Genomic DNA, 23688 nt, shown 5'->3' with positions numbered 1-23688 from the left:
GAATGTTCCTTGTTGGTGTAGTTTTCTTAACCTGCTAAAAATTCCCTAATTCCTGAAAGATGATCGAAATCCTTTTTTTTTTCAAATGAGAGCTCATCTCTTCAGTTTTCATCTTTCAGATGTTCACCAGTAGCCCTGGTAAGTGTTGTAGCCCTGATAGTTTCCACCGCTGCTGTTGTAGTTGGTAGTAATGTTGTAGTAGCAGCCCCGGTCTGGATAAGCCAAGTTACTCTGAAATGTGAGGATGAGATACTGTTTAATCCTTAACATGAATCATGTTAATGAGTGGTCGTGGCCATGCAGCTATGTAATAAGCACATCCACACACATAAAATTTGTTACACTCACATATCTTGGCTGCAGTACCCATGATTGCTGGTTCAACCTTGTGGCATCCCACCCTACAAAAATCAGAGAACAAAACAAAATCACTTCAAATGGGGGCTTGCAAGACAAAAAAAACAAAGGTGCTCAGCCTTCATTGAATTAGCCCAAAAAACAGACAAATTTGTCATGCCAGCCAAAGACGATGGGAGAAACGAGGCTCGGGAATCAAACCAGCGACCTGCTACAGGCTACACTAAGCCTATGTGGTATGCGCCTGGACAAGTAGGCCAGCAGGCGCCCCTGAGCCAAACATTCTGACAGACATAACTATTTTTCAGACAGAGGAAATTATCTCTGTCCGAGACCTGTCTGTCGGCAGCACATGTGAAATATAGCAACATTGATCATAGGTAGGACATTCGCAAGATCGGATGTTTACCAATTAGGAAACCAGAATGTGTGCCGTTTCATACTAGTGGCGAGGTGTGAGCGATGTTGGCCAACTTCTACTGACCGTGCATCCCATTCCATTGGCTCTTATGAGTCGGCGGAGGGCAATACGGGAATGGCCTGTTCTGTCGATGGCGGGGTTTCTTCTTCTCTCGTCTGGCGACGGGGGGCAGCATGCTGCGCGCATCCTCTTTATACTTCTGAAGGAGGGCCTGGGCCTGGTCACGGGGCAGCTCAACGTACTGCAACTCCTCCAACAGCTCCCCCTCCTGCTCTGGAAGACTGCAACTTGCTGCAGAGACAATGACACAGCATTACTATTGATTGATTGATTGAAGAATTTATTAAAAGGTTGCATAGGAAAAAGTACAGTTTCATGACACGTACAAATCACTGGTACACGGTCAACTAAAAGATCCTAGTAAGCTTTTCGGCTTATTTACACAGGAACCACTTTATGTATCCCATGACATTGAAAGACAGACGGATAGAACCCAGTACTTTTCATAGGGTATCATCAATAACAAAAGGGAAAGAAAAAACAGTCATAAAGTAAAATAAAATGGAAATAAAATAAAAATAAATAGAAGATATTTACAGTGGAAAAAGGGAGGTAAGTATGGGCTTAGTCTATAACAAGTTTCGAGTAGCAACCGTCTATAGGTGACTTAGATTTTGAAGGAAGTTAGCGATTTACACTCCTTTAGGGCTTTCAGTAGGAGAACGAATTTGAAACTTTTTTAGAGTCAAATCTGGGTTGAACGTGATTTGTGAAGCTGCCTCTGGTGTGGTTATACAGTCTTCTGCGTCCGCGATGTCAGCTAAGAGTACAGAAATTGTTAATGAACCATAGACATGATTTGGCAACCATTATATTACACCGTTACACAGAGGCAACATGATCCGTAATAGTTCTCAGGCCAGGATCGTATCGATATCAAATACTATCACATTCACAACGTGTCAGACCTTGTAGTTTGAGAAGGGCAGTCTCTGGAATCTCCTGGCCTTCCCGTCTCTGGTGTTGTTCCAAGCGTCTCCTCCACTCCTCTGCTGCGGGGAACACCACCACCACCCTGCGCCTGAAGCCACTGAACAGCTGCAGCTTGTGGCGCCGCGCGGAGAAGAGCACGTTGGTCTGAGGACACAGTTTACAGTTGTTTTGTAAGTCGACCCATTTAGGCCTGAACACATTATGACGCAATATTTTATGCTTTAAATATAGCAGATATACAAGCTCACAGCGTGGCACCGAGTGCCGCGCTGCGAGCTCGTAGATCTGCTATTTTTGAAAAATCGTGAAAATTTGAATTTTGACCCGATTCTATAAGTGTCTTTTGAATCCTTCTAAGATTTTTTGAAAAACCTATGTTTCTATGTCAGCAATCTGTCCAGCCATCATCAAAGAAAAGGTCCTTTTCACTTAACTGGAGCTCAGTTAGTCTGTTCTTGAGAGACTACTATGTCAGTGGTTCTCAAACTTTTTCATGTGAAGGACCCCCAAAATGATATGTATTTGGCCACGGACACCCATTTCAAAATATCTAGTTCCAGGGACCACCCAGAAGCAAAATTTGAGTTACAAACGTTCGCTTTGAAAATACATATATTCAAAGATTTGCACACATTTTCACAACTTTTTCAAAAATAGCAGATCTACAAGCTCGCAGCGCGGCACTCGGTGCCGCGCTGTGAGCTTGTATATCTGCTATTTTTCATTAGTTAAAGCGTTCAATAATTGTAGGCCTAAATGGGGTAACACGCAAGCGTTTATTAACAAATCATAACCAATATAGTTTAGAGTTTTCAGCAATGCAACTGGCATGCGCACATAGGACGTTTTGATCATACAACTAAACCAAAAAACGCATATGAAATGTATTTATCTGATGGCAGGCACATAACATAATAATGGCAATGCCAGTGATGATGACTATGATTTTCATTATTACAACATTTTTCAAGTTCACTGTAGTCTCTGTGTGTGATACTTTACCTGGTCAAGGATATAGTTTCCTGGAGTGTGAGCAGCCATCTTGATCATCTCAGTCACACACTGAGAGGCCTGCTGTAGCTGGCTCTCCCTGTTGCCTCCACTCTGTACACAAACATACAGATGATCAATCACGTTTGATTTATTTGACAAAATGGTCAAAAAATGCAACACGTATTAAGGAGCATAAACTGCAGCATGCCCATTGCCTAGGACAGGGGTTTTCAAAGTGGGTGACGGGGCACCCTGGGGTGCCGCGACGGCAGTCCAGGGGTGCCGCGGGACGATTTGATAATATTTGGACACTTGAAAAAATATTTAGTATCATTTTAAACATGAAGTACAAAGTTATTTTCAGTCAGTTCTAACCAAAATGGCTATTATCTCAACGTTTTCCTCGCAACATAATCACTAAAATATCGTCACTGTCGGGCAGAAACCTCGTATTTTATAGATGATAAATACAAAACGAACGGTTTTGGACATACAAGGTTTCCACCCGACAACGGCAATATGCTATAAAGATAAGGTGCTGGGAGTGAAAAGTATAATGTAGGGGTGCCTCGGATTTAATTTTTTTTTTTTATGGGGTGCCCTGAGACAAAAAAGTTTGGGAACCCCTGGCCTAGGACCATAGGTCAGAAGTAAGACTCACAATCATACAGGCGACTATCGCCTCTGTGCCCAATAGTTTGAAGTGTTTCCCTGGCTGCTGCTTAATGTAATCTTTGGCCCAGTGAGTCTTCCCAGAACCAGGGAGACCCACCAACATCACCACCTGGAGAGGGACAGAAAAGACAGAACAAAAAAACAGGAGACTTGACTTTATCTAATTTTATGTTCTCTGGGAAGATATGTTTGCCGTTACAACAGCCAGCAACGGGATATAGATCTTCCTCAATGGAAGGCAACACATTTTGCCATTAAAATACCAGAGCCAAATTGCCCCTTTTGTTTATTTTGTTTTGATACCATTTGAATTAATGGCGTGGCCTTGGTGGTAGCGATGATGTCATGTCAATCACAGGAGATTGGCATTATTATTCATCATGACAACCACCACAGGGGGTGGTTACCCATTTTACACCTGGCAGTGAGTGAGTGAGTGATTGTGGCCAGGTGCGCAATGGGGAAAGCCACACAGTTTTCGTCCGTGATTCATATGCTGTGTGTTGGCCGGCGGAGTTCAATGTATGTAACATCAAAAGTGAGTTTTATGTTATATGAACAGCTATGTTAATAAATGGATAGACATATCCAACTATACATAACAGCTCTGGACACTGAATCAGTATGACACACGTCTGACTTAAGCTACTACCCAGTTGCCCCTCGCAGTAGAAACTGTTGGAGGCTCTACACTCACCTCACACTGTCCTAAGGAGGAAGGAGGCCGCGGGGAACGGAGCCTGTCTTCTGTAGGCAGGGATGCGAGTGAGGTGTAGCCTGGAGGGCCAGGGAACCAGGGAGGCGTCGCAGAATCCAGGTGAAAGCTGACAGAGCAGCCCTTACAGAGGACGTGTGGGAACAGAGCGCGCCCCAGGAGCACGGTGGATTCCAGTTGGAACGCGACCCCCATGGCACGTCCGTTCTTATGGTAGGACAGTGTAACCCAGTCCTCTTTGGAGAAAGACTACAGGCATGCACAAACAAAGCAACATGCGCACGTCATGTCATGTAAACACACACAGTCAAGATTTCATGATCTCTCGGAATAACACAGACAAAACTATACTTAATCTACCGGTATATATCATCACTGTCGGGCAGAAACCTTGTATCTCTGAGTTTGAATTTGTAAATTTTTTCGTAAAGTAAAGCCCTGCTTCCTCATACAAGGCTGTCGCACAACATTGGAAAGTCTGTTAACAGGCACACCAGATCTGTTGTCTCTGGAGGATCAGAATGAGGACTTTATAACGGACTGAAGTGGTGAAGGATTAAGACCTCTCACCCGGGGACTGTAGGAACCGTAACATAATGAGTGTTTAAAGAATCTTGCATTGTAATTTTTCATTTTCTGTATCTCTGCTGCCCAAGTTGACCTGTTTACTATATACAAAAAAAAAAAAAAAAAAGGCTGTCGCACGCACAAGACTAGTGAAAATAGCAGATCTACAACTGCTATTTTCACTATTATCACTTATAAATAAATACAAAACAAACGGTTTTGGACATACAAGGTTTCCTCCTGACAACAACGATATGTAGTCCACAGTACAAATAGACATAGGTGAAATATGGACAGGTTTTACTCACAGCATAACATCCAATGACATCACCTTCCAAGAAGGGTTCCCCAAACACCTCTTCCTTTCCATCAGAGACTTTCTTGCCCTGGCTATCGTAAGCATAAGATAAGTCCTCTTCACCTGAGAGTTGAAAGGCCAGAGGGAGAACAATTGAGTAAAAGATTGGATTGACCAAAGGCAATAAACAAAAGAAGAATATTTCTGAAATGAATGTTTGTCTTCCTACTAGTTCCTGGTACTAACCCAGCAGCAGAGGGCTTTCAGCCGCTGACCAGCCCACTCTCAGGCCGAAGGGCCGTGGGTCTCGGCAGGTCTCCTGCTCTTCTGGACCTGCGACCAGGAGCTTCCTGTCCAGCCGCACCTCAAAGCCCACCTGGCCTCGCCCGGCTCCGTGGCTCAGCCTGCAGCCTGACCACAGCAGGGGGAAGCGGTCCCAGAACCGTGGCTGACCACAGGCCCCGTCGGGACCCACTTCAAAGTGAAGGTCACAGGTATCTGTGGGAAGAGCAACAGCAACACATACGATACTATGCCATCAATGGCCATGCAGAACCATAATGTGGAATCAATGATATTTTCACTCAATTCACTCAAATCACCGGACATAATGTTGGTCTAAAATGATAACCAGTATGCACCTAGGCCACCATGGACTGTGTGGACGCCACAGTTCTATGGTCATATTGTTTGTGCAGAATTCTGAATATGCAGATACTGAGGTGAAGAACAATTTTCTTTGCCTTTTTTAAGAGGCAACTGTGTACTTTCTTAAAAGCACTGAAGCAGCAGTTGCTAACGTAACGTTGCTATTGGTAGCCTAATTTAATTCATAACATTGGCCTACCTGCTGTTAGTTTACACATGGATGCGTGTGTAACAATAAAGCCCAAAGCACCAATAAAGCAGCAAATAGTACATTTTGTTATCATTTCCTACGCCATTGTTCACAACTGAGAAGCGCGAGACACCGCCATGAAAACCAACCAATCAAAACACCGCACCGACGCACCACACTGTCAAACCCCATCTTCTGAGTAGGGTCGTTCAGTGCATGCACTCAGCACACCGGTGCGCCGCACACTGGATTTCCGAAAGACAACGCACCAAGTGCACCGAATAAACTAACGACAACATGGCACACCAGTGCGTTGAGTGCGCATTTCCCAACGCACTCTAAATGTACTCTAGAATTGCATTTATGAATACCTAAACTAATGGAACAAATTGAAATGACACCTTTGAGAATATATTGTTCCGCTTCCCTTCTACATTAGGATATTTAGTCATTTTGAAAGACTCACGTCGATCCAGTTTGACTTTCTCTTCCTCGTCCACATCCACTCTCTCTGGCGGAGGCTGTGGTGATTTGGCCCTGAGTGAAGTGGAGAAAGAGACAGACGGTGCATAAGGGTGAAGCTCAACCTAGTAGAAAAGATGTCCTGTAATACTTTGTCTAGTCCAGTAGGTTCAACCAAGTCCTATTCAAGTGTTCCTTTTTCATGTCAAGGACCCCCAAATTGATATACATATGGCAGTGGACCCCCATTTGAAAATGTAGGGACCCCCCAGGATAGAAGATTATGCAAAAATGTATTTTTTTAACATTCAAAAATAGCAGATGCACAGCGCAGCACTAAGTGATGCACCGTGAGCTTGTATATTTTCTTTTTTTGAACACCACTTTCACCAGTCTTACGCAATTCCAAAACCATCTTCAGATATTGTTGTCATGCCATAAAATGTCAAAGTCTTGTGGAAACTTGTCAGTGACTAGATTATACCTACTACTTAATAAGTGACATGCATTTAAACATTTTCCAGTACTTTTAGTATTCCAGCACACTCTTTGAGATTCAAATTCACACATATATTATTCACAGCTTTCCAGCACATGCAAACACTATCTGTCAATGGCCTCTTTTGTCATACCTTTTATACCGAATCTCCTCTTTGAACTCATAGAAAGCCCTGCCTTTGCAGATCTCCTCCTCCACTAAGAGAGGTCTGCCTCCCTCTTCTTCTCCGTCACGATGATGGTTCACCCTTCCCTCCTCCGACTCTCCCCCCTCCGGCTGGGACAGTGGGCCACGAATATGATGGCTTGAATCAGCTCTCACAGAGCTAAACACAAGGGGCTCTTCTGGTGGTGTTGTCCGGTGGTGATCTGCGTGTTGTTCTTGAATCTAGGGGTGGGCGAATCGATATGGAAAAATACAATATATACAATATTTCTGCCTCTAATATTTGACAATTATGGCCAATGTTATTTTGTAATTCTAAAGGCATTAAAAAGTCCTTCATTTGTCACTTTAGAAATGTGCATATACCCTCAATACACTTAAACTTTGTGTTGATTTGCTTTGTTTACTGTTGAGTGAGAAAACAATGTTGCACATTAAGCTAATCATCTGGTATGATACATGGATTCCATGAATCTCTGTATTAATAATTAAATTGGATTTTTTTTTATAAGGCTGCCTCATTGTATCACGATATATATACGATATCTCTGAAAAGGCATATCGTGGAGACATTGTATCGTCTCACTCTCAACGATATGGCATCACCATATCGCTCACTCCTACTTGAATCACGGGCTTACATTATGGACCCTGGTACTGTCCGACGTCTGACACTTTGCGGCAGGCAGCTCTGTCTCTTTGCCGACTGCCTGGGACTCTTGTGGTTTTGACATAGACGTCATCATTGTCGAAACACCAGCAAGCAGTTGCTGTTGCCCTGAGCGGTCAGTATCAGGTTCGGTCTGAGTGGCAGAGTCTGTGAATGCTCGGGTCAAGTTTAGGCGTTGGCGTGGTGAAGGAGGAACAACATGTTGTTCTGGATCAGAGGTGACGTTTGATGTGACGATGACATCATGGACATGGGGTTCCTGACGATCAAGCGATGAGGCGACGACATCCATCGGCATCAGCGTTGCTGTTGGTGGCAGTGGTGTAAAGTAATTAAGTACTTTTATGTACAATTTTGAGGCATTTGTACTTTACTTGAGTGTTTCCAATTTCCAATACTTTTACTTCTACTCCACAACATCTTGGATCCAAATATTGTGCCAATACTTTTGTAAATTTACTCAAGTAAATATTGAATTCCAGACTTTTACTTTAAGTAAAATTGTATTACAACTATCCTAAATGTAATACACTATAATGGATTATAACTGTGATTATAATACACTATAAAGTATTAATGTATTACTATGATAATTATAATACGCTATAATAGATTATAATAGTGGTTATAACTCATGTATAATGTCATGTATTACAACTATATCCTGGTGATCTAAATGAAAAGTCAATGAGTGATATTAGTCAGTTTGGCCCTGTTTGACCTAACTCAGACCTACTCTAGATGGGATACTTTAGAGTTTAGTACCACGTTTATAACCACTTTCACACCACTGACTCTACCCAGGTCCTTGTAGTGGAAAACCTAGCACAAATGGGCGGTGTGGTGTGGAGTTGTGTGGTGTTGGGCCTGTGGAAAAGGGGCTTTAATTACATAGTTGAAAAATGAGTAGCCTACTTTTTTCATCACTTGGATCCTGGCGATCATCGGGCGATGATGTGGCGACGTCCATGGGCATCGATGTTGTTGTTGGGCAGTTGTTGTTTAGTAGTTTCACCTCTATCTTTTTATCTTCTGTACTGCTGCTGTCAACCACAACAGTCTCGCCGTCGGCGGGGGGGTCCCCGGACCCCCCGCTTTCTCTTGGTTGTTGTTGTTGTGCAGGATTCAATCCAGCTTCAACGGCGGACCACAGGCGGCCCACCAGTTCGGCTTTCAGTCCCTTGGTGTCCAGACCGAGTTCTTTGAGTTTGACTCGCAGTTCGGGCACTTTCAGCTTCTTGATTTCCGTTAACTTCATTGTTTCTGTTTTTGTTGTCAATTGTCTGTACTCTGTTCCTAACGGTTAAAAAAAGATGCAACGGTTTAAAAAAGACGGTCAAACACACGGTAAAGATAAAAGAAGACACGGGAGAAAATAAAAGCACAACCACACAGCATCAAAACAAACCCAATTCAATATGGTGCCTCGTCTTGTGATTGGTCAGCTCTCTTTCTTCTTCTTTCATCTTGCCAGTTTTTCTGAGACGATTTGAAGCCTACATGCACGTGTCTGCCATCTACTGGTTCATATCAGCATATCAGGACAATAGAAGAAGTAAAAGTATTTGAAATTGGAAATAGTCAAGTACAGATACCTCAAATGTAGGCTATACTGTCTATTAAGTCTTAGTTACTTTACACTACTGCTTATTTTCGTTTCAAACTTTTACATTAAAGGGAAAAGTTAAAGCTATACTGTGTAAGATGCCCAACTAGTGGTCATTAGCCCTATAGCAAACCGCGGTCGCGTCCGCGTCTTTCGGCCGTTTTTCGTACCTTCAGACCCCCGCGTCTGCCTCCACCTCGCTGAGATCTATCTTTTGAGGGGTCCCTTGTTCCTGTGCGTTCAGTAATTCCAGAGATACGGACTCCTTCACCCTGCCTGGTAGGCGAAATTACCTAGAGAAGGGATGGTACAAACGGGCGACAACAAATATGGCTGCCATAGCGACCCCACTTCAAGATGCGCTGTGATTGGCCGGCAGTTGTATAACCCTCGCTGTGATTGGCCGGTAGTGTGATGACGCAATTTTGGCGCGAGATCCGGTCCCCGGCAAGGATCGCAGTTTACATAGAGAAGGCTTTACAGGCTGAAATTCACGGAGTGGGTGTTCTAAAACTTTAGCGATTTAACAGTTAGGACAATTTTAAGATTTGTTTTATAAAAAAAGTTACATAGTACAACTTTAACAAAATGGTTTAACACCAATCAATTTAATATACCGTATTTCTTTCCACTCGTACAGTAACCGGAGTCAACACCATTGTACTTTGTTATATATCCAACACTTGAAAGCCATCAAGGCTGATTATGGATCAATTCTAGATAAATACCTTAATGGTATTCTGCAAATTCTCAGTTCTTTACTCAGAATACTATAGCCTAAATATGAATATAGTTTGATTCAATAAAATTCCTGACTTTAGACAGGACAATCGATCCAATAATAATAATAATGTAAACTAATCTAAACAACATACAGTAAGCACTTGTTGGTAATTGTTATATAAAACACATAATTAATTCATTTTTAATTCACAAATGTTTTTATTGGACAAACAAGCAAATCCAAAAACAAAACAAAAAAAACAGGGATATAGCGTAATATAAATATTCACAAAACATACAGTAAGTGGTAACAAAAAGCAACAACAATGTCAAACACAGTACAAAACGGTAGTCTCATCTTGATTCACTTCTTTTTGAACATTTTGCTCCGCCATCTGTGTGTCATTACAGCCGCGTGCTCAGGGCATAAAATCTAAATCAGGCTCTCCCCTCTTTCGATTTCACCAGTAGCCCTTTTTTTTGGCTCAGCAGGCAATCCTTCTCACAACAATGAAAGCTTTTTTTCATTCATTCTGTCACCAAAATTACCCACAAAGAGTGTGGGATAACTCCTAAAGAACTGGATCGAGCAGTCATTGTTGTTAATTACTGTGCAGGACTGACTGCTTCATATTAGTGCCTTCCGGCTGCATCCACACATTATGGCATCATTCATAATTTATGTTCATAAGAAGAGTGAAGAGAGGACCGTGATTTCCGTTACACAGTAGAGAATAATAGATCATTCACATCATGCTCACACAGTGAGCCTGTTTCAACAATACAGTGGCTCTCGGCCACACAAAGTCTCTCCACACCGCCTCAGTCAGTGCAGTATCTCAGCATAGTGGAAGAGTAAACAATACTGTATGTGTATTCTCCCTGACAGGCTTGCAGTGTACACACTTGCAAAACGCCACAACTACCTAGCATAACAACTTAACTCATGCATATTACATAACGCTGACACTGGCAATGATGTCACCGTCTGTGTGCAGCAACTGGAGGTTACTGTTGTCACATGGTGCAATCAATTTTGCGAATTATATGATGCACAGAAATCACAATGTCACTGTAACTAGGATATGCTTTGGCTTGTGGAGATAAAGCTCTAGTGAACAGATCACTTTTCTAGATGTTCTGTTACATATTACTTTCTACGTGTAGAAGACTCCGGGTATGGGTACCAGAGTATTTAGACTGAAGCAAAACTAGGATAGCAGTACCATGCAAATATGGGGATTTATGGCCCCATTGATAATTAATGTAACTATTTTATAAGATATTATGGACTGGTCCATAGCTTATGCGTCCATATTCTAATAAGCTCTATGCTTACTATACATAGGGTAATCTGTGGTGATTATTACAATGGCACAAAAATATAATTGGACTTTCAAGCACAGAATGCAGGCTGACTTGATTCCCTATCAGTTAAATGCTTTTTCATTCATATACATCTTTAACTTTTATGTACCTGTAGTAAACAATGGGTAGAGTATGAGTGTTTATGGGCAATCGTACGTAAACCACATTTTAGAGTGAAGGTACTGTTGGGTCTAGCTTATTGTTCTGTGGTTCTTCCCTTAAAGCAGTGGTTCTCAACCTGTGGGTCGGGACCTCCAGGGGGGTCTCCAAATAATTTCGGGGTCCCCAGATGTTTAGCTAAATGTTAACATTGTTTTCTGACTCGACAGTAAACAGACCAGCATACAGTATAAGTGTATACAGGGTATCTGCACATTTCCAAAGAGACAATTTAAGGACTTTTTAGACCTTTTTAGTACCTCTGGTCAAACATTAGTCAAATTGTCAAATATTAGAGACAGAAATTGTGAAAATAGCAGATCTAAATGTATGTAGATCGGCTATTTTCACAATGGTATGGATCGAGTCCAACTAAATGCAATGCCAACTCCTACAATTCCAAGTGCTTGTGTAGGGTGGGGGGTCCCCAGTTAAAATATGATTATTTGGGGGTCGCTCCCTGAAAAGGTTGAGAACCACTGCCTTAAAGGACGACTTCACCACTTTTCAACCTACTGTATCTTCATATAATTGTTCCTTGATTCCTCTCTAATGTTCATGATGAAATAGCAATTATTTTTCCTAGTTCCTATTTTTCCGTGTCTCATTGGAGGGCTGTGGGCAGTTCAGAAATCCGTCTATCAGTGACATCATCGATGGGGAATCCAAGCTAATAGAAACTGTAGGCTTTCTATTCCTGGAAAACCATCGCGATAATAAAAACCTAAATATTTTGTATTCAATCTTGTTTTAATAAAAATCTTCCAAACGATGAAGTCACTGGCAGACGGTTTTCTGAACTCCTCCCCCAGAGCCCTCCCTTCTATGAGACACAGACCGAGTAGAGAAAAGAACTGTGCTATTTTATCATGAACATTAGTGAGGACCAATTATATGAAGATGGGTTGAAAAGTGGTGAAGTCGTCCCTTTTTAAGAAATGCGGACATTCAGACAAAAATGATGGGTGTCGAGGGAGGGGTGATGAGTTGAGGGGAGGGGGAGCCATCGGAACTTGAAGGAGTGTGTTCCAGGAGCAGTTCCTTCTCTCGGTGCATGCACGGCCCCGTCATGTGCTGGCTGTGGGAGTGGTAGAGGCGCAGGAAGGCTAGGATCGATTGGGTCAGCCACAGAGCTGTGACGAACCACAGAGCCGCCTGAGGACAGAGGGACAGACAGACAGACCAGATCAAACGCCACGCACATGCTGTAGACACAGTCAGAGTCAAGAACACTAATCATGTGCCCCCGATGGCCTACTGGTCAAGGGACATATACATAGGCCTTGTATAGCCTGCAGCGGGTCACTGGTTTGGTTCCTGAGCCCGACCCAGGTTTGCTGCGTGCCCCCCCCCCCCCCCCGCCCCATAATTCCATGAATATAAAAAATATATATAATTAAGTAGTGAAAATAGCCCATCTACAAGCTTGCAATGCGATGTTAAACGATGTGCTGTGTGCTTGTAGATATGCTATTTTCACTAGTTTGGGTCCCAGGGTCCCGACCTGAAAAATTTGGGAACCGCTGGTGTAAGGCTATGAGCATATGCGTATGAAAGATATGAGAGCAGCTATATTGATATTTCATGATTCCAGCAAACTGGATGAGGGTATAATGTTATATACTGTATCAGAATCAGAACATGTATACTTGGTGTTTTCTATGGGGAGATACAGCAATATGAAAAAGGACGAACCAAGTGCAGTGCAACTCAGGTTTTACAAAGTCAAATATTATCAAAGTGTTCCGAGGCACCCTGGCACCCTAGAATGCCACGGCTAGGGCTGTCACGATTATAACATTTTACATGACGATTAATTGTCACTCAAATAATTGCGATTAACGATTTAATCGTGTATTTGTCGTTGACAATTACATTTCTGTTTGGCTTTTAGGCTTTGAAGTTGCACATGGCAATTATGACACATAACTTAAATATACAAAGACATTACTGACATATTTGACAACTTTATGCTTAAAAAATAACATTGATAGTGGAAATAGGCGATCTAGTGAGCTTGTAGATCTGCTATTTCCACTACCTTTTGAAAGTGTTTGAAACTATATTAACATTTCTCAACATGGAAACGATTATGCAAAATAATTGCGATTGCCTCAAATAATTGTGATGAGACGATTATGTAATAATTGTGACAGCCCTAGCCAAGGCACCCACTTTGAAAAACCCTGGTGTAGACAGACTTTCAATTCAAAAAAGTCAGCCTTACCTGTGCCAGGTTTAGCTCTGTGTAGAAGGAGGACGTGTCCACGTCCAGGTAAAGCGGGACAGACTGGGACTCTGCACAACTGCACACAAACACACAAAACAGAACTGGATGAAATAGGCTGCAAATAATAGAGCACAAAGATGAACTAAGGCCTGGTTTAAACTCAGTTCTGCGCTGGTGTCGCACATGCAAAATAGCAGATCTACAATCAGCACAATGCAACACGTTCTGAGCTTAAAAATAGATCAAATAAAAAAATACCCGGTAGATTCTTGTAAAGTTTTTTTTACAAGAATCTATAATATGCTATATCATAAGCTACTATATGCACGACGAGGTGCACTGTACACACAACACACACAATTATAGTTATTGTGACAAATGGCAAGGAGAATAGCACTGTCATTACTGCACGATTAAATGTTCTCAATTTGTTGCATTCAATTAAAAGTTTGACTTTTTGCCCGAAGAGACATCCAGGCGAGCCACGGTAATGCTGACCTCAGCAGATCAGCCCATAAAATGCCGGTGTAGCCAGTGGTACAAGCTTGATTCGCCGAGCAGCATTTATACTGCGCCAATAAGACTATACATCAATTTGAGACAAGAACCCTCGGCTACACAGAACGAATACCAGAAGAGTTGCCGGAAAGAAACTTGCCTGGGCTGATGGTTTATGCCTTTAGATTGATTGATTGATTGAGGTATTTATTGGAAGTTTTGGATAGGAAAAGGTACAGTTTCATGACAGTACACTGATACAATGGGTGCCATAACAATGTCAACTAAAAGGAAACTCGGGTAAGGCAAGGCTTACTTGTTATTTTCCATTGAGATCCTTAATATCCTTATATACCTCTGTAAACTATGCCTAAACGGTTAAACCTAACCTTATTCCTAACCTTAACCTCAGTAAAACAGTGAAGGAAAAAAACCTAACCCTATTCCTAATGTTAACCTCAGAAAGATATTGTCACTGTTGGGCAGAAACCTCGTTTCTCCAAGTTTCAAATTTGTAATTTTTTTCGCAAAGTAAAGCACTGCTTCATCATACAAGGCCGTCGCACAAAAGTAGTGAAAATAGCTGATCTACAAGCACACAACGCCTCGCGGTGCGAGGCGTTGTGTGCTTGTAGATCGGCTGTTTTCACTAGTTTAAATCATTTTAAAAGTGATAAATACAAAAAACAAACGGTTTTGGACATACAAGGTTTCCACCCGACAACGACGATATGCGTAATCCTAAAGTTATTTCTAACCTTATTCTCAGTAAAACAAATACAAGAATAAAAATCTCTGCAAGTTTCTTCCCGGCGACTCTACCGGTTACCCACAGAAGCAGACGTACCTGTAAGGACGCGTGTTGTCATCGGTGACCGTGTCACACCAGGAGGCCAGGCCCAGGGACAACGTCATGCTGGCTCCTCCGGACAAGAAGAGCACGCACAGACTCAGTAGCACCGTCAGGAAGGAGGAGAACAGGGTGCTAACCAACAAACACACATAAGACACACACACATGGAAGTTAGATGGTGGGGGTAAGAAGGAACACACTGGCAGCATCACACAGACCTCACAGTATATATCTGACAATAACGTGTATAAACTGCATTCATATCATCTTACAGGAGAAAGCCAATAATCCTTGCACTTCACATGCTGTGATTATTTCCCACACTCAATCTGATAAAATGCTAAATGTCCCATGTTTACTTATAGACATTGAATTCTTCATTATGACCATAGCCCTCACAGAGACTAACTAACTAACGATGATTTCAACATGGTCATCATTGTCTAGTGATTATTTGGTCTGTCTTTTCTGTAAAGGTGGCAAAACTCACTCTACAGGAGAAAACTAGATTAGCCTATAGGATGTCAATGGTTTTTAGTAGAGGACTCTGATTTTATGGCTGGCTAAAATCAAAACAACAGTGCTCATGTGGATAGATTATGACTGTATAGTACAGTTTTGTTAGTCTACATACGTATTTAAAGGACAACGTTGTTTTTTTTACAACGAGGGTTCATATTTAGATGGTCATGGTAGTTAGTCAGAAAAGAAAAGATGAGTGTTAAAATGTTGTCATTTACTTCTTTCTATCGTTTTATCCATTTTAACAATTTTGATTTGCATGCATCCATGCCCTGGCCTAAATATGTCTTTTTAGACACAATAAGCCCATTCCCAAGATGCACCGCAATCTTTCATGGGCAAATGTGACTTATGGGGGCTGGTGTAAATAGTAACAAAGAAATTGCCGGCTTATTGTGTCTAAAAATTAATACATTTAGCCACTTGTATCAAAATCAAAATACTAAAATCACTAAAACAATAGAAAGCAGTAAATGAAAACATTTTAACACTCATTTTGTCTTTTCTCTAATTACAAAAAATCTAAAATATGAATCCTTGTTGTAAAAAACATGTCTTGAATTGTAGCCTATATTTTACTGTATAATTTATATATGTATTACTAAAACCTCCAGTGTGTTGAATATTTGCGAAATATCTAGGGCAGTACACACTAAATCAGAGCCAGTAATACCTATGGGCTCTTCAGGATAGACTATAGGCTACACACTGCCCAAATAAAATAATACTGGAGCACTCGACTGGTTATTATTTTTGCAGGGGGGTGACTGACGTTTCACTTGCTTTAATGTCTTCCTCAGTGCAAAATAATAAATCCGTGCAGAGCACTGCTAACCTCGCCTCACCAGGCTTTCTAGAGCACTGCAGAGTGCAGACCATTGCATGCACAATATGCAGTACGTGCAGTCAGACCATGCAGTGCATGGAGATGGAGCACAGTACACGCCTCGACTGCATGGCAGCATGCAGTACGTGCAGACCATGCAGTCGAGTGCTCCAGTAGGTGGAAGCTGGAAAGTAGGCTACATGTATTTAAGTACTGTACTTAAAACATAGGGGTGCTTTTTCCAGCATTGCATGCAGTACGTGCAGTCCATGGCATGCATTCGACTGTGAGTCGAGTGCTCCAGCAGCCGATTTTTATTTGGTACATCTCTCCTGAGCTGAAGTGCCCATATTATTTTCTGATTTCAGTTGTCCCTGCATGTTAAGCACCAAGTCCTAGCCTATTTCTCTTCAGTGGTTCTCAACCTTTTCAGGCCACGACCCCCAAAATAATCACATTTTAACCCTGACGAGCACAAAGAATTGAGGCATTACATTTTGTACAACACGGTTCTATTGTGAACATAGCAGCCAGATCTACATGCTGCGTTCAGTGCGGTGTGTCACAATTTCTGCCTCTAATATTTTGACAATTTGGCCGATGTTTAATTTGTCATTTTAGAAGTCCTTAAAGTGTAATTTTATAAATGTGCTATACACTTAAATGTTATGTTGGTTTGATTACTGTTGAGTCCGAAAACAATGTTGCACATTAAGTTAATCATCTGGGGACCCCCCAAAATAATTTGGGGGCCCCCCTGGGGGGTCCCGATCCACAGGTTGAGAACCGCTGAACTAAAACACTGGCTTGTATGATAAGATGAAATTGTTGTAGAGGTCTTATATATATTTTATATTTACTCGTCGTGTCGTCCGTGCAGATAGAACAGACTCCTCCAGCCCTGCGCTGCGCCGTACAGCGCCGTGAAAATCCCCACGAACGTGGCGAACTGGCACGCCGCCGGCGGACCCCACTGCTGGACCACCAGATGAGAGATCTGCACGTCCCCAGTCCCGCTGCTGCTGGTCCCCGCCCCGGCCAGATGATGTCCCACCAATACCCCATCATCGGTGCGGTTCTCGCTGCTCCAGTAGCCCGTGGAGAAGAGCGCGCAGCGCCCCTTGAACGCGGAGCCGTTGAGAGCCAGCGGGACCACCACCAGCAGCCCCGCCGCAACGGACAGGCTGTGGGCCGCGCAGTGGGCCAGCAACAGTCGGCGATCGAGCTCCATGATTATTATGTCTGAAGAAGTTCCAATACAAGAAAAAATATACACTCTGAATGCTGTTAGTTTGTTAAAAAGAAAGACAAGAAAAACAATCGCATTATTAAATTCCCTTGTTGTTATTTCCAGGCCAGCCGTTGGCACCCGGGCGGGGTTAGGGTTTAGGTTATAGCGGACTATTTACAGCACAAGCAAGGCATGGATCTGTTCTGTCGTACAACGCCCCTCTCTCTCCTACTACTAAAACTTGCCAGCGATGACGCACAGGCTAGTGAGTGACGCCACACGCATGTCTGTTTTGCCCAACTGACCTAGATATACAGTGCCAGTGGTGGGAAAAAGACAAGTACCAGTCTACTCACATATTTTACTGAAGTAAAAGTATTTGATCAATACGGCAATGTAGAAATTATGACTGGAACTGGTATTCAAATAAATGTAGTGAGCATAAAAGTAGGCATTTGGATCCGAGATGTAGTGGAGTAGAAGCAGCCGATATAGGCTATAGGCCTAGGTTGAAAATTGTACTTTGCTACTTTTTGTCCATGTGGGTTGATTGTAACATTTGGCCTATATGGACTTCTGGAAATGGCAAATTGCTCCAATTTTCTTGTCCAGAAAAATAAATAATATAACTGGATTTGTTTCCCCATTTTTTAATTTGGGACTGACAATTTTCTTGTCCAGAAAAATAAATAATATAATAACTGGATTTGTTTCCCCCTTTTTTAATTTGGGACTGACAAAGGTAATTAAAGGGTCTTAAAACTTTCTTTTTGGACAAAAAAAAATATGAATAGGCCTACAAATTATAAAAATAGGTCGGCAGTCAGTGGCTACTATAGTGCCCCTTCCTTGCCCCAGGGGCCTTGCCCCTTTCCAAAATAATGTAAGCACATCACTGCTGCTGGACGGGGGAATGCAGGGCGGGCCTGGACTTGGGTGTGTGATTTCAAGGGCCATGTTACAGCCCCGCCCCCACGGTCAGAGAAACAAAAGTCAGTAGTAGCCTACACATCAACCACCAGCATTTAAAGAATGTTTGAAATGAGATAGATAGCAGATAGCTGGACAGACAGACAGACAGACAGACAGACAGACAGACAGACAGACAGACAGACAGACAGACAGACAGACAGAGCCATGCCAACACATCTTTATATTACAAAAGAGTAAGTGATCTACTTCCGGGTCATGTATTGCTAACTTAAAATACTAAACCACTTGGCCAAGATGTACTACATATGTACTAAATATAGCTTAAAAATTCAAACACCCATGTCACCTTTGCAAGATGTCGTTTCCAAACCTCTGTATACAGTTGTATTCGTTATTACCCTCATATTTTGCCTCTGTATAAAATAGCCTCAAGTCGACCCGGAAACAGTTAGCCAAATAGCTAATAGTTAGCTCACAACTTTCCACTTTTCTCTTTCACCTCAATCGCAGTAACATCCGTATACACCACGTCATCGCATCACCAATCCTTTTTTTATTTTTTCTCAAAAAACTTTTTTTCTCAAAAAACTTTTTTTTCTCAAAAAACCTTTTCCTCAAAAAACCCTTTTCCTCAAAAAACCCTTTTTTTCTCAAAAAACTTTTTTTTTCAAAACTTTTTTTTTACCCATATTTGGCCATTACACACACCACACTGCCGCAACATGGCGGTGAGGGCCGCGCAGCGGCCTGAACTCTAGACTTTTGCGTCCCGAAGGGCCGCAAACTTCTAGTATATAACAATTTCTAACAGCAAATTAAAATAACTAGGCCTAGTGGTTTTGTAAGCCAGTTTTTCCAAGTTACAATGTGACATAGCTCTGTTTACACTTGTCATGTGTGTCCATTTTTTCCTGCATAGGCCTACCAGGCCTTCAGAACAGAGTAGACAAGGACTGCATCGTATATCATTATATTTGGGCTTTATTTTGTAGGCCTATTCTTATTTTGGTATTTCCATATGAATGAAAAGTAGGCTATCAGCAAAGGTGCTCCCCAATGGCATACTATGTCAGTAAATATTCCTTGCCAGGTTTTGAGAAAGGGTGCCAGTCAGGGGTGTCACAAGTGGGGGAGTGGGACTGAGTTACTAGGGCCCAAGGTGGAGGGGCCTTAATTATTTTATACTTTAACTATTGAAAAATAGCAGATATGCAAGCTCACAGCGCAGCACTGCGAACTTGTAGATCAGCTACTTTTGAAAAGTTGTGAAAATGTGTACAAATCTTTGAATACATTTTTCTTTTTAAGCTAACATTTGTCCCTGGAACTAAATATTTTGAGATGGGGGTCCATGGCCAAATACATATAATTTTGGGGGTTCTTCACATGAAAAGGTTTGAGCACCACTGACATAGAAACATAGGTTTTTAAAATACCTTAGAAGGATTTGAACTTTTCAAAGACTTTTTCACGATTTAAAAAAAAATAGCAGATCTACAAGCTCGCAGTGCTCACAGTGAGCTTGTATATCTGCTATTTTTCAATTGTTAAAGTACCCTGCAGGGCCCAGAATTTGGTGTGACTCAACTGGTGCCAGTCATGGTGTAACTACACTGTAGTTACTACAATAACACTCCCTAATCGGGAGATAAGCGACCATCAGGTCGCATGTATAGACCTACACAAATTGGCCTTAAGGCCCATGCACACTGGGCAGATCCCGTGGCACTGGTTCCTGGGCTCCTTTGTCTATGCCGAGAAACAGTCCCGGTTGTGATGTGGCAGGCAAGAGGGAACAGTGTCCAAAAAGTGTTGAAATAAATCTGTGTGATGGTGGCTGGCGCTAAATTGGACAGATCCATGGTGATGACATGATGTAGACATATACTGTCTGTGTCCCGCTTTGCACGATTTTAGGGCAAAATCGGTAGGAGCAGTCAGCAGTGTCCAAAAATGTGTTTTGCAAAAATCGGCCTCATGGTGGCGCTAGAAGAGGACCATGTGAGAAATGGGGGGTAGAGGTAATGGTTTGGCAGCCAAGGAGTGTGTGTGCAAATTTTGGCATGGATCGGTGCAACGGTGGCGGAGATATAAGAAGGGCCAAAGCGTGATGTGTGACTGACAGACTGACAGCTGGTGGAGGTTTTAACAAGTCTCAGTGCTGAGTTTATGTGTTGTTTAACAGCCAGTTGTTACACTTTATATTTGTATAGTATTGCTCAACATTAGCCTAAATGTCATAACAATAAAATAGGCCTATATATATACACCATATACAGTATATGGTAAAGGCTACTGTATAATCAATGTCACATACTGCATCGGTGCAGAACTGTGCACGGCCGAATCGCGATGCATTGCTGAGTGGATTCATTTTGACACCACTAGTGATGTAGGCCTATATTATTTTGATATTGAATGTAGTACTTTGACTTGCATGAGTTTTTTTTCCCCACATTGTGGTAGTGCTACTTTTACTTAAAATGGGATGTAAATTCCTGGTGACTGAACAGAAACTCCTGCCATTTGCAAAAAGCGCTTATTCATGAAAGAAATGTCTCCACTAATTCACAATTAACAGTGAGCTAGAACCAACTCTTTATAAAAATACAAAAGAACAAATGATACAAACTATGAACCTCAGGAATGTCAAAAGAACAAATACTATGCAACCTGAATGCACAAAAGAGGAAAATATGAGGTAAATTGTACATTTCAAATATAATACAACATACATTGAGCTGAAGACTTCAAACAATAGACCCACTGTATTAATTGGGTCAAAAAAACACTGTGAAATACAGCCATCTGCTGGTCAAATCATGCAATAGCGAGTTCTTACTTCTCATGACAGAATAAAGTAGCCCAGTACTACTACAGTACATCACTGGTTATCAAACTTTTGCAGGTTAGATTGATATTTATTATTGGGCCATGAGAATATATTTTGTGCCACGAACGCCCATGAGAGAAGATTTCTTCATTGTAATTGGAGCGAGTGAAACCAATGATCTGAAAAGACATTCTTATATACATGCTATCATTCTTTCACAGGCTTAACTTCTTAAGCCTGTGAAATATAGTGAAACTAAACTGTTCTTTAGTTTTCTGCAGGGACCCCTGGTCTAAACCTGATTGGTGGGCATCTATTCGTTTTGGAGAAAGATGGAAGAATGTCAATGTGTGCGACTGACACTTTGAATCTCATCTGCTTTGGGGAGTTTTGGAACTGCTTCACATTTTCAGCCAGACACTTTTAGGCAAGGAGAATAAGAAAAAAAAGTTTCTTAGCAACAATGGCACTTATTGGTTAATGGACTCTTGGTTTTAGCAGCATGAATTGCAATCTATTAGAGGTAGTTACAACTAGGGTTGGGACTTCGGATGTGGAACCGGAGGAATCGAAGGAACCAGGGATCCACTATTGAGGAACCAGGAATGGTTTCCATCACACGTGGAACCGTTTCCAGAACCGCTTTTCATCCCACGGTCAGAGCTGGTGTGTAGACTTTATATCTGTTATAGAATCTGCTCTGGTCCATAGCGTTAGAAGGAGTTCTCCTTAACGCTATGTCAGTGATGAGCCGCTGCATCCGCAAGAAAGGCTGCGCACCCTCTCATCTCTAGGAAAAAATAAGAAAATACAGTTTCGCTAATCACCACAACAAAGGTGGCTGTTGGGAGTTGAAAGCCTACTCTTCTTTGTGGAAGCAGTCCGAGCCCCCCACCACACATCTAAAATACATTTCTAGGGTGAAATAAAAATAATCCACTGGACTGATACACACTTCCTGGTTGAAAACTGTTTTTATGTAACAGCGATTCTAACGTCACAGAGCGAGACCAATGCTCTCCTCTGATCGAGGTTCTCTGACCTGCGCCTCGCAGTGATGGCGATAGCGTCTCCATCCGGTGGATTACTTTTCATTTTGCCCTAGAAATGTATTTTAGACGTGTGGTGGGGGGTTCAGACAACGTCCACTAAGTAAAAAACTGTATTTTTTAATTTTTTACTACAGACGAGTTCGGGAAAAGTACACAGCGGCTAGGTTTGAAATCCCAAATTAGTTGGGGAATGGCATTTAAAGTGTTAAAGAATAATCAAAGTGGTTAAAATCTAACGTGACACCAACTAGCGTTCCAGGCGCAACATAGGGTCCAGTCTTCATGTCCTGTCTTATCTTGCTGGTGCGTCTTGATGGTAGATTCTTTGCAGTGCGTATGCGTCCTTCTTCAGCCTGAGAGAGACACACCCGGACCACCTGTGACTGTTGGGCATCTCTCCCACCATCTCCCACGTGTTGGTGTCGTCGCAGTACCGCTCGATGGTCTGGGGATGCGTGCTACGGCAACAGAGAGACCAATACCCATGAGCCATGCAGCCAGCTACTAGCTGACGACATTTTATGAAATATCAATAGGGCTTTTATGGAAGATTGAATAGGTATTCCATCACCATTTTGACTGCTTCAAATACTAAAATAGCCTGAATTAACACAAATATAGTATAAAATATCTACACACTTGCGATATCTACAAGCATTTGAGCCACGGAACACCATTTGATGAGATGTAGCCTCACAGACCCAACACTTAGAATATTTTGTTGTAGTGGCATAGGAGAGAAAAACATTTTCTAATTGTGTAGACTTTTTGTAAACTAATTAATGCAGGTGTTTAACAATAGTTTAACTTTTGATAGTATAAAATGAAATTAAGATTTTATCTTACACTTTCAAGAGCTAAAGACAGGATGCCTTGATTTTTTCGCCCTACAACGAGATGTTATTATTTATTTATTGGGTCTTGTGCCAGCAAAAGCAGCTTACCTTTGCGAGGTTATAGACAAAGATCTATTTGTTTTTTTTATTTTCTTTTTTCCCTCATTACATAGTGCATTACATAGTGCTTTGGTCATACTAGCAGTAGAGGGCAGCCTCATGCAAGAATTAATGTGAAATGGCCGCAGTCGGCTCCCATCCGTCCAGGCCACTAAATCGCTACAGAGCAATAGACCCAGAGAAAATAACAAGAAAGCGTTTTGTTACTCCATTGATGCTAACGTCCAGTGGGTTTTTGAGAGCAC

At 41.9% G+C, this 23688-nt stretch overlaps 2 protein-coding genes across 2 annotated transcripts; both read right to left on the bottom strand.

Annotated features, from left to right (window-relative positions):
* Positions 1–123: 123 nt before the first annotated feature.
* Positions 124–8911, bottom strand: LOC308302280 (heterogeneous nuclear ribonucleoprotein U-like protein 2; the record flags this gene model as incomplete). Its single annotated transcript, XM_080746539.1, has 13 exons — positions 124–231; positions 367–401; positions 842–1069; positions 1747–1915; positions 2774–2875; positions 3426–3548; positions 4137–4403; positions 5030–5142; positions 5266–5517; positions 6324–6394; positions 6952–7094; positions 7625–7701; positions 8569–8911. 13 exons carry the CDS (start codon positions 8909–8911, stop codon positions 124–126), a joined length of 2031 nt encoding a protein of 676 aa, XP_080602665.1.
* A 1368-nt stretch (positions 8912–10279) lies between these two features.
* LOC308301872 (transmembrane protein 179) lies at positions 10280–17864 on the bottom strand. Its single transcript, XM_080746023.1, has 4 exons — positions 17299–17864; positions 15085–15222; positions 13737–13815; positions 10280–12664 (listed from the first exon to the last, which is right to left on the bottom strand). Exons 1-4 carry the CDS (start codon positions 17667–17669, stop codon positions 12458–12460), a joined length of 795 nt encoding a protein of 264 aa, XP_080602149.1. The 5' UTR covers positions 17670–17864; the 3' UTR covers positions 10280–12457.
* Positions 17865–23688: the final 5824 nt, after the last annotated feature.

This window comes from Nannobrachium achirus, assembly GCF_963921795.1.
Source record: "Nannobrachium achirus genome assembly, chromosome: 17".
In the NCBI taxonomy this organism is placed as follows: domain Eukaryota; kingdom Metazoa; phylum Chordata; class Actinopteri; order Myctophiformes; family Myctophidae; genus Nannobrachium; species Nannobrachium achirus.
This window is presented reverse-complemented; position numbering and strand designations above follow the sequence as displayed.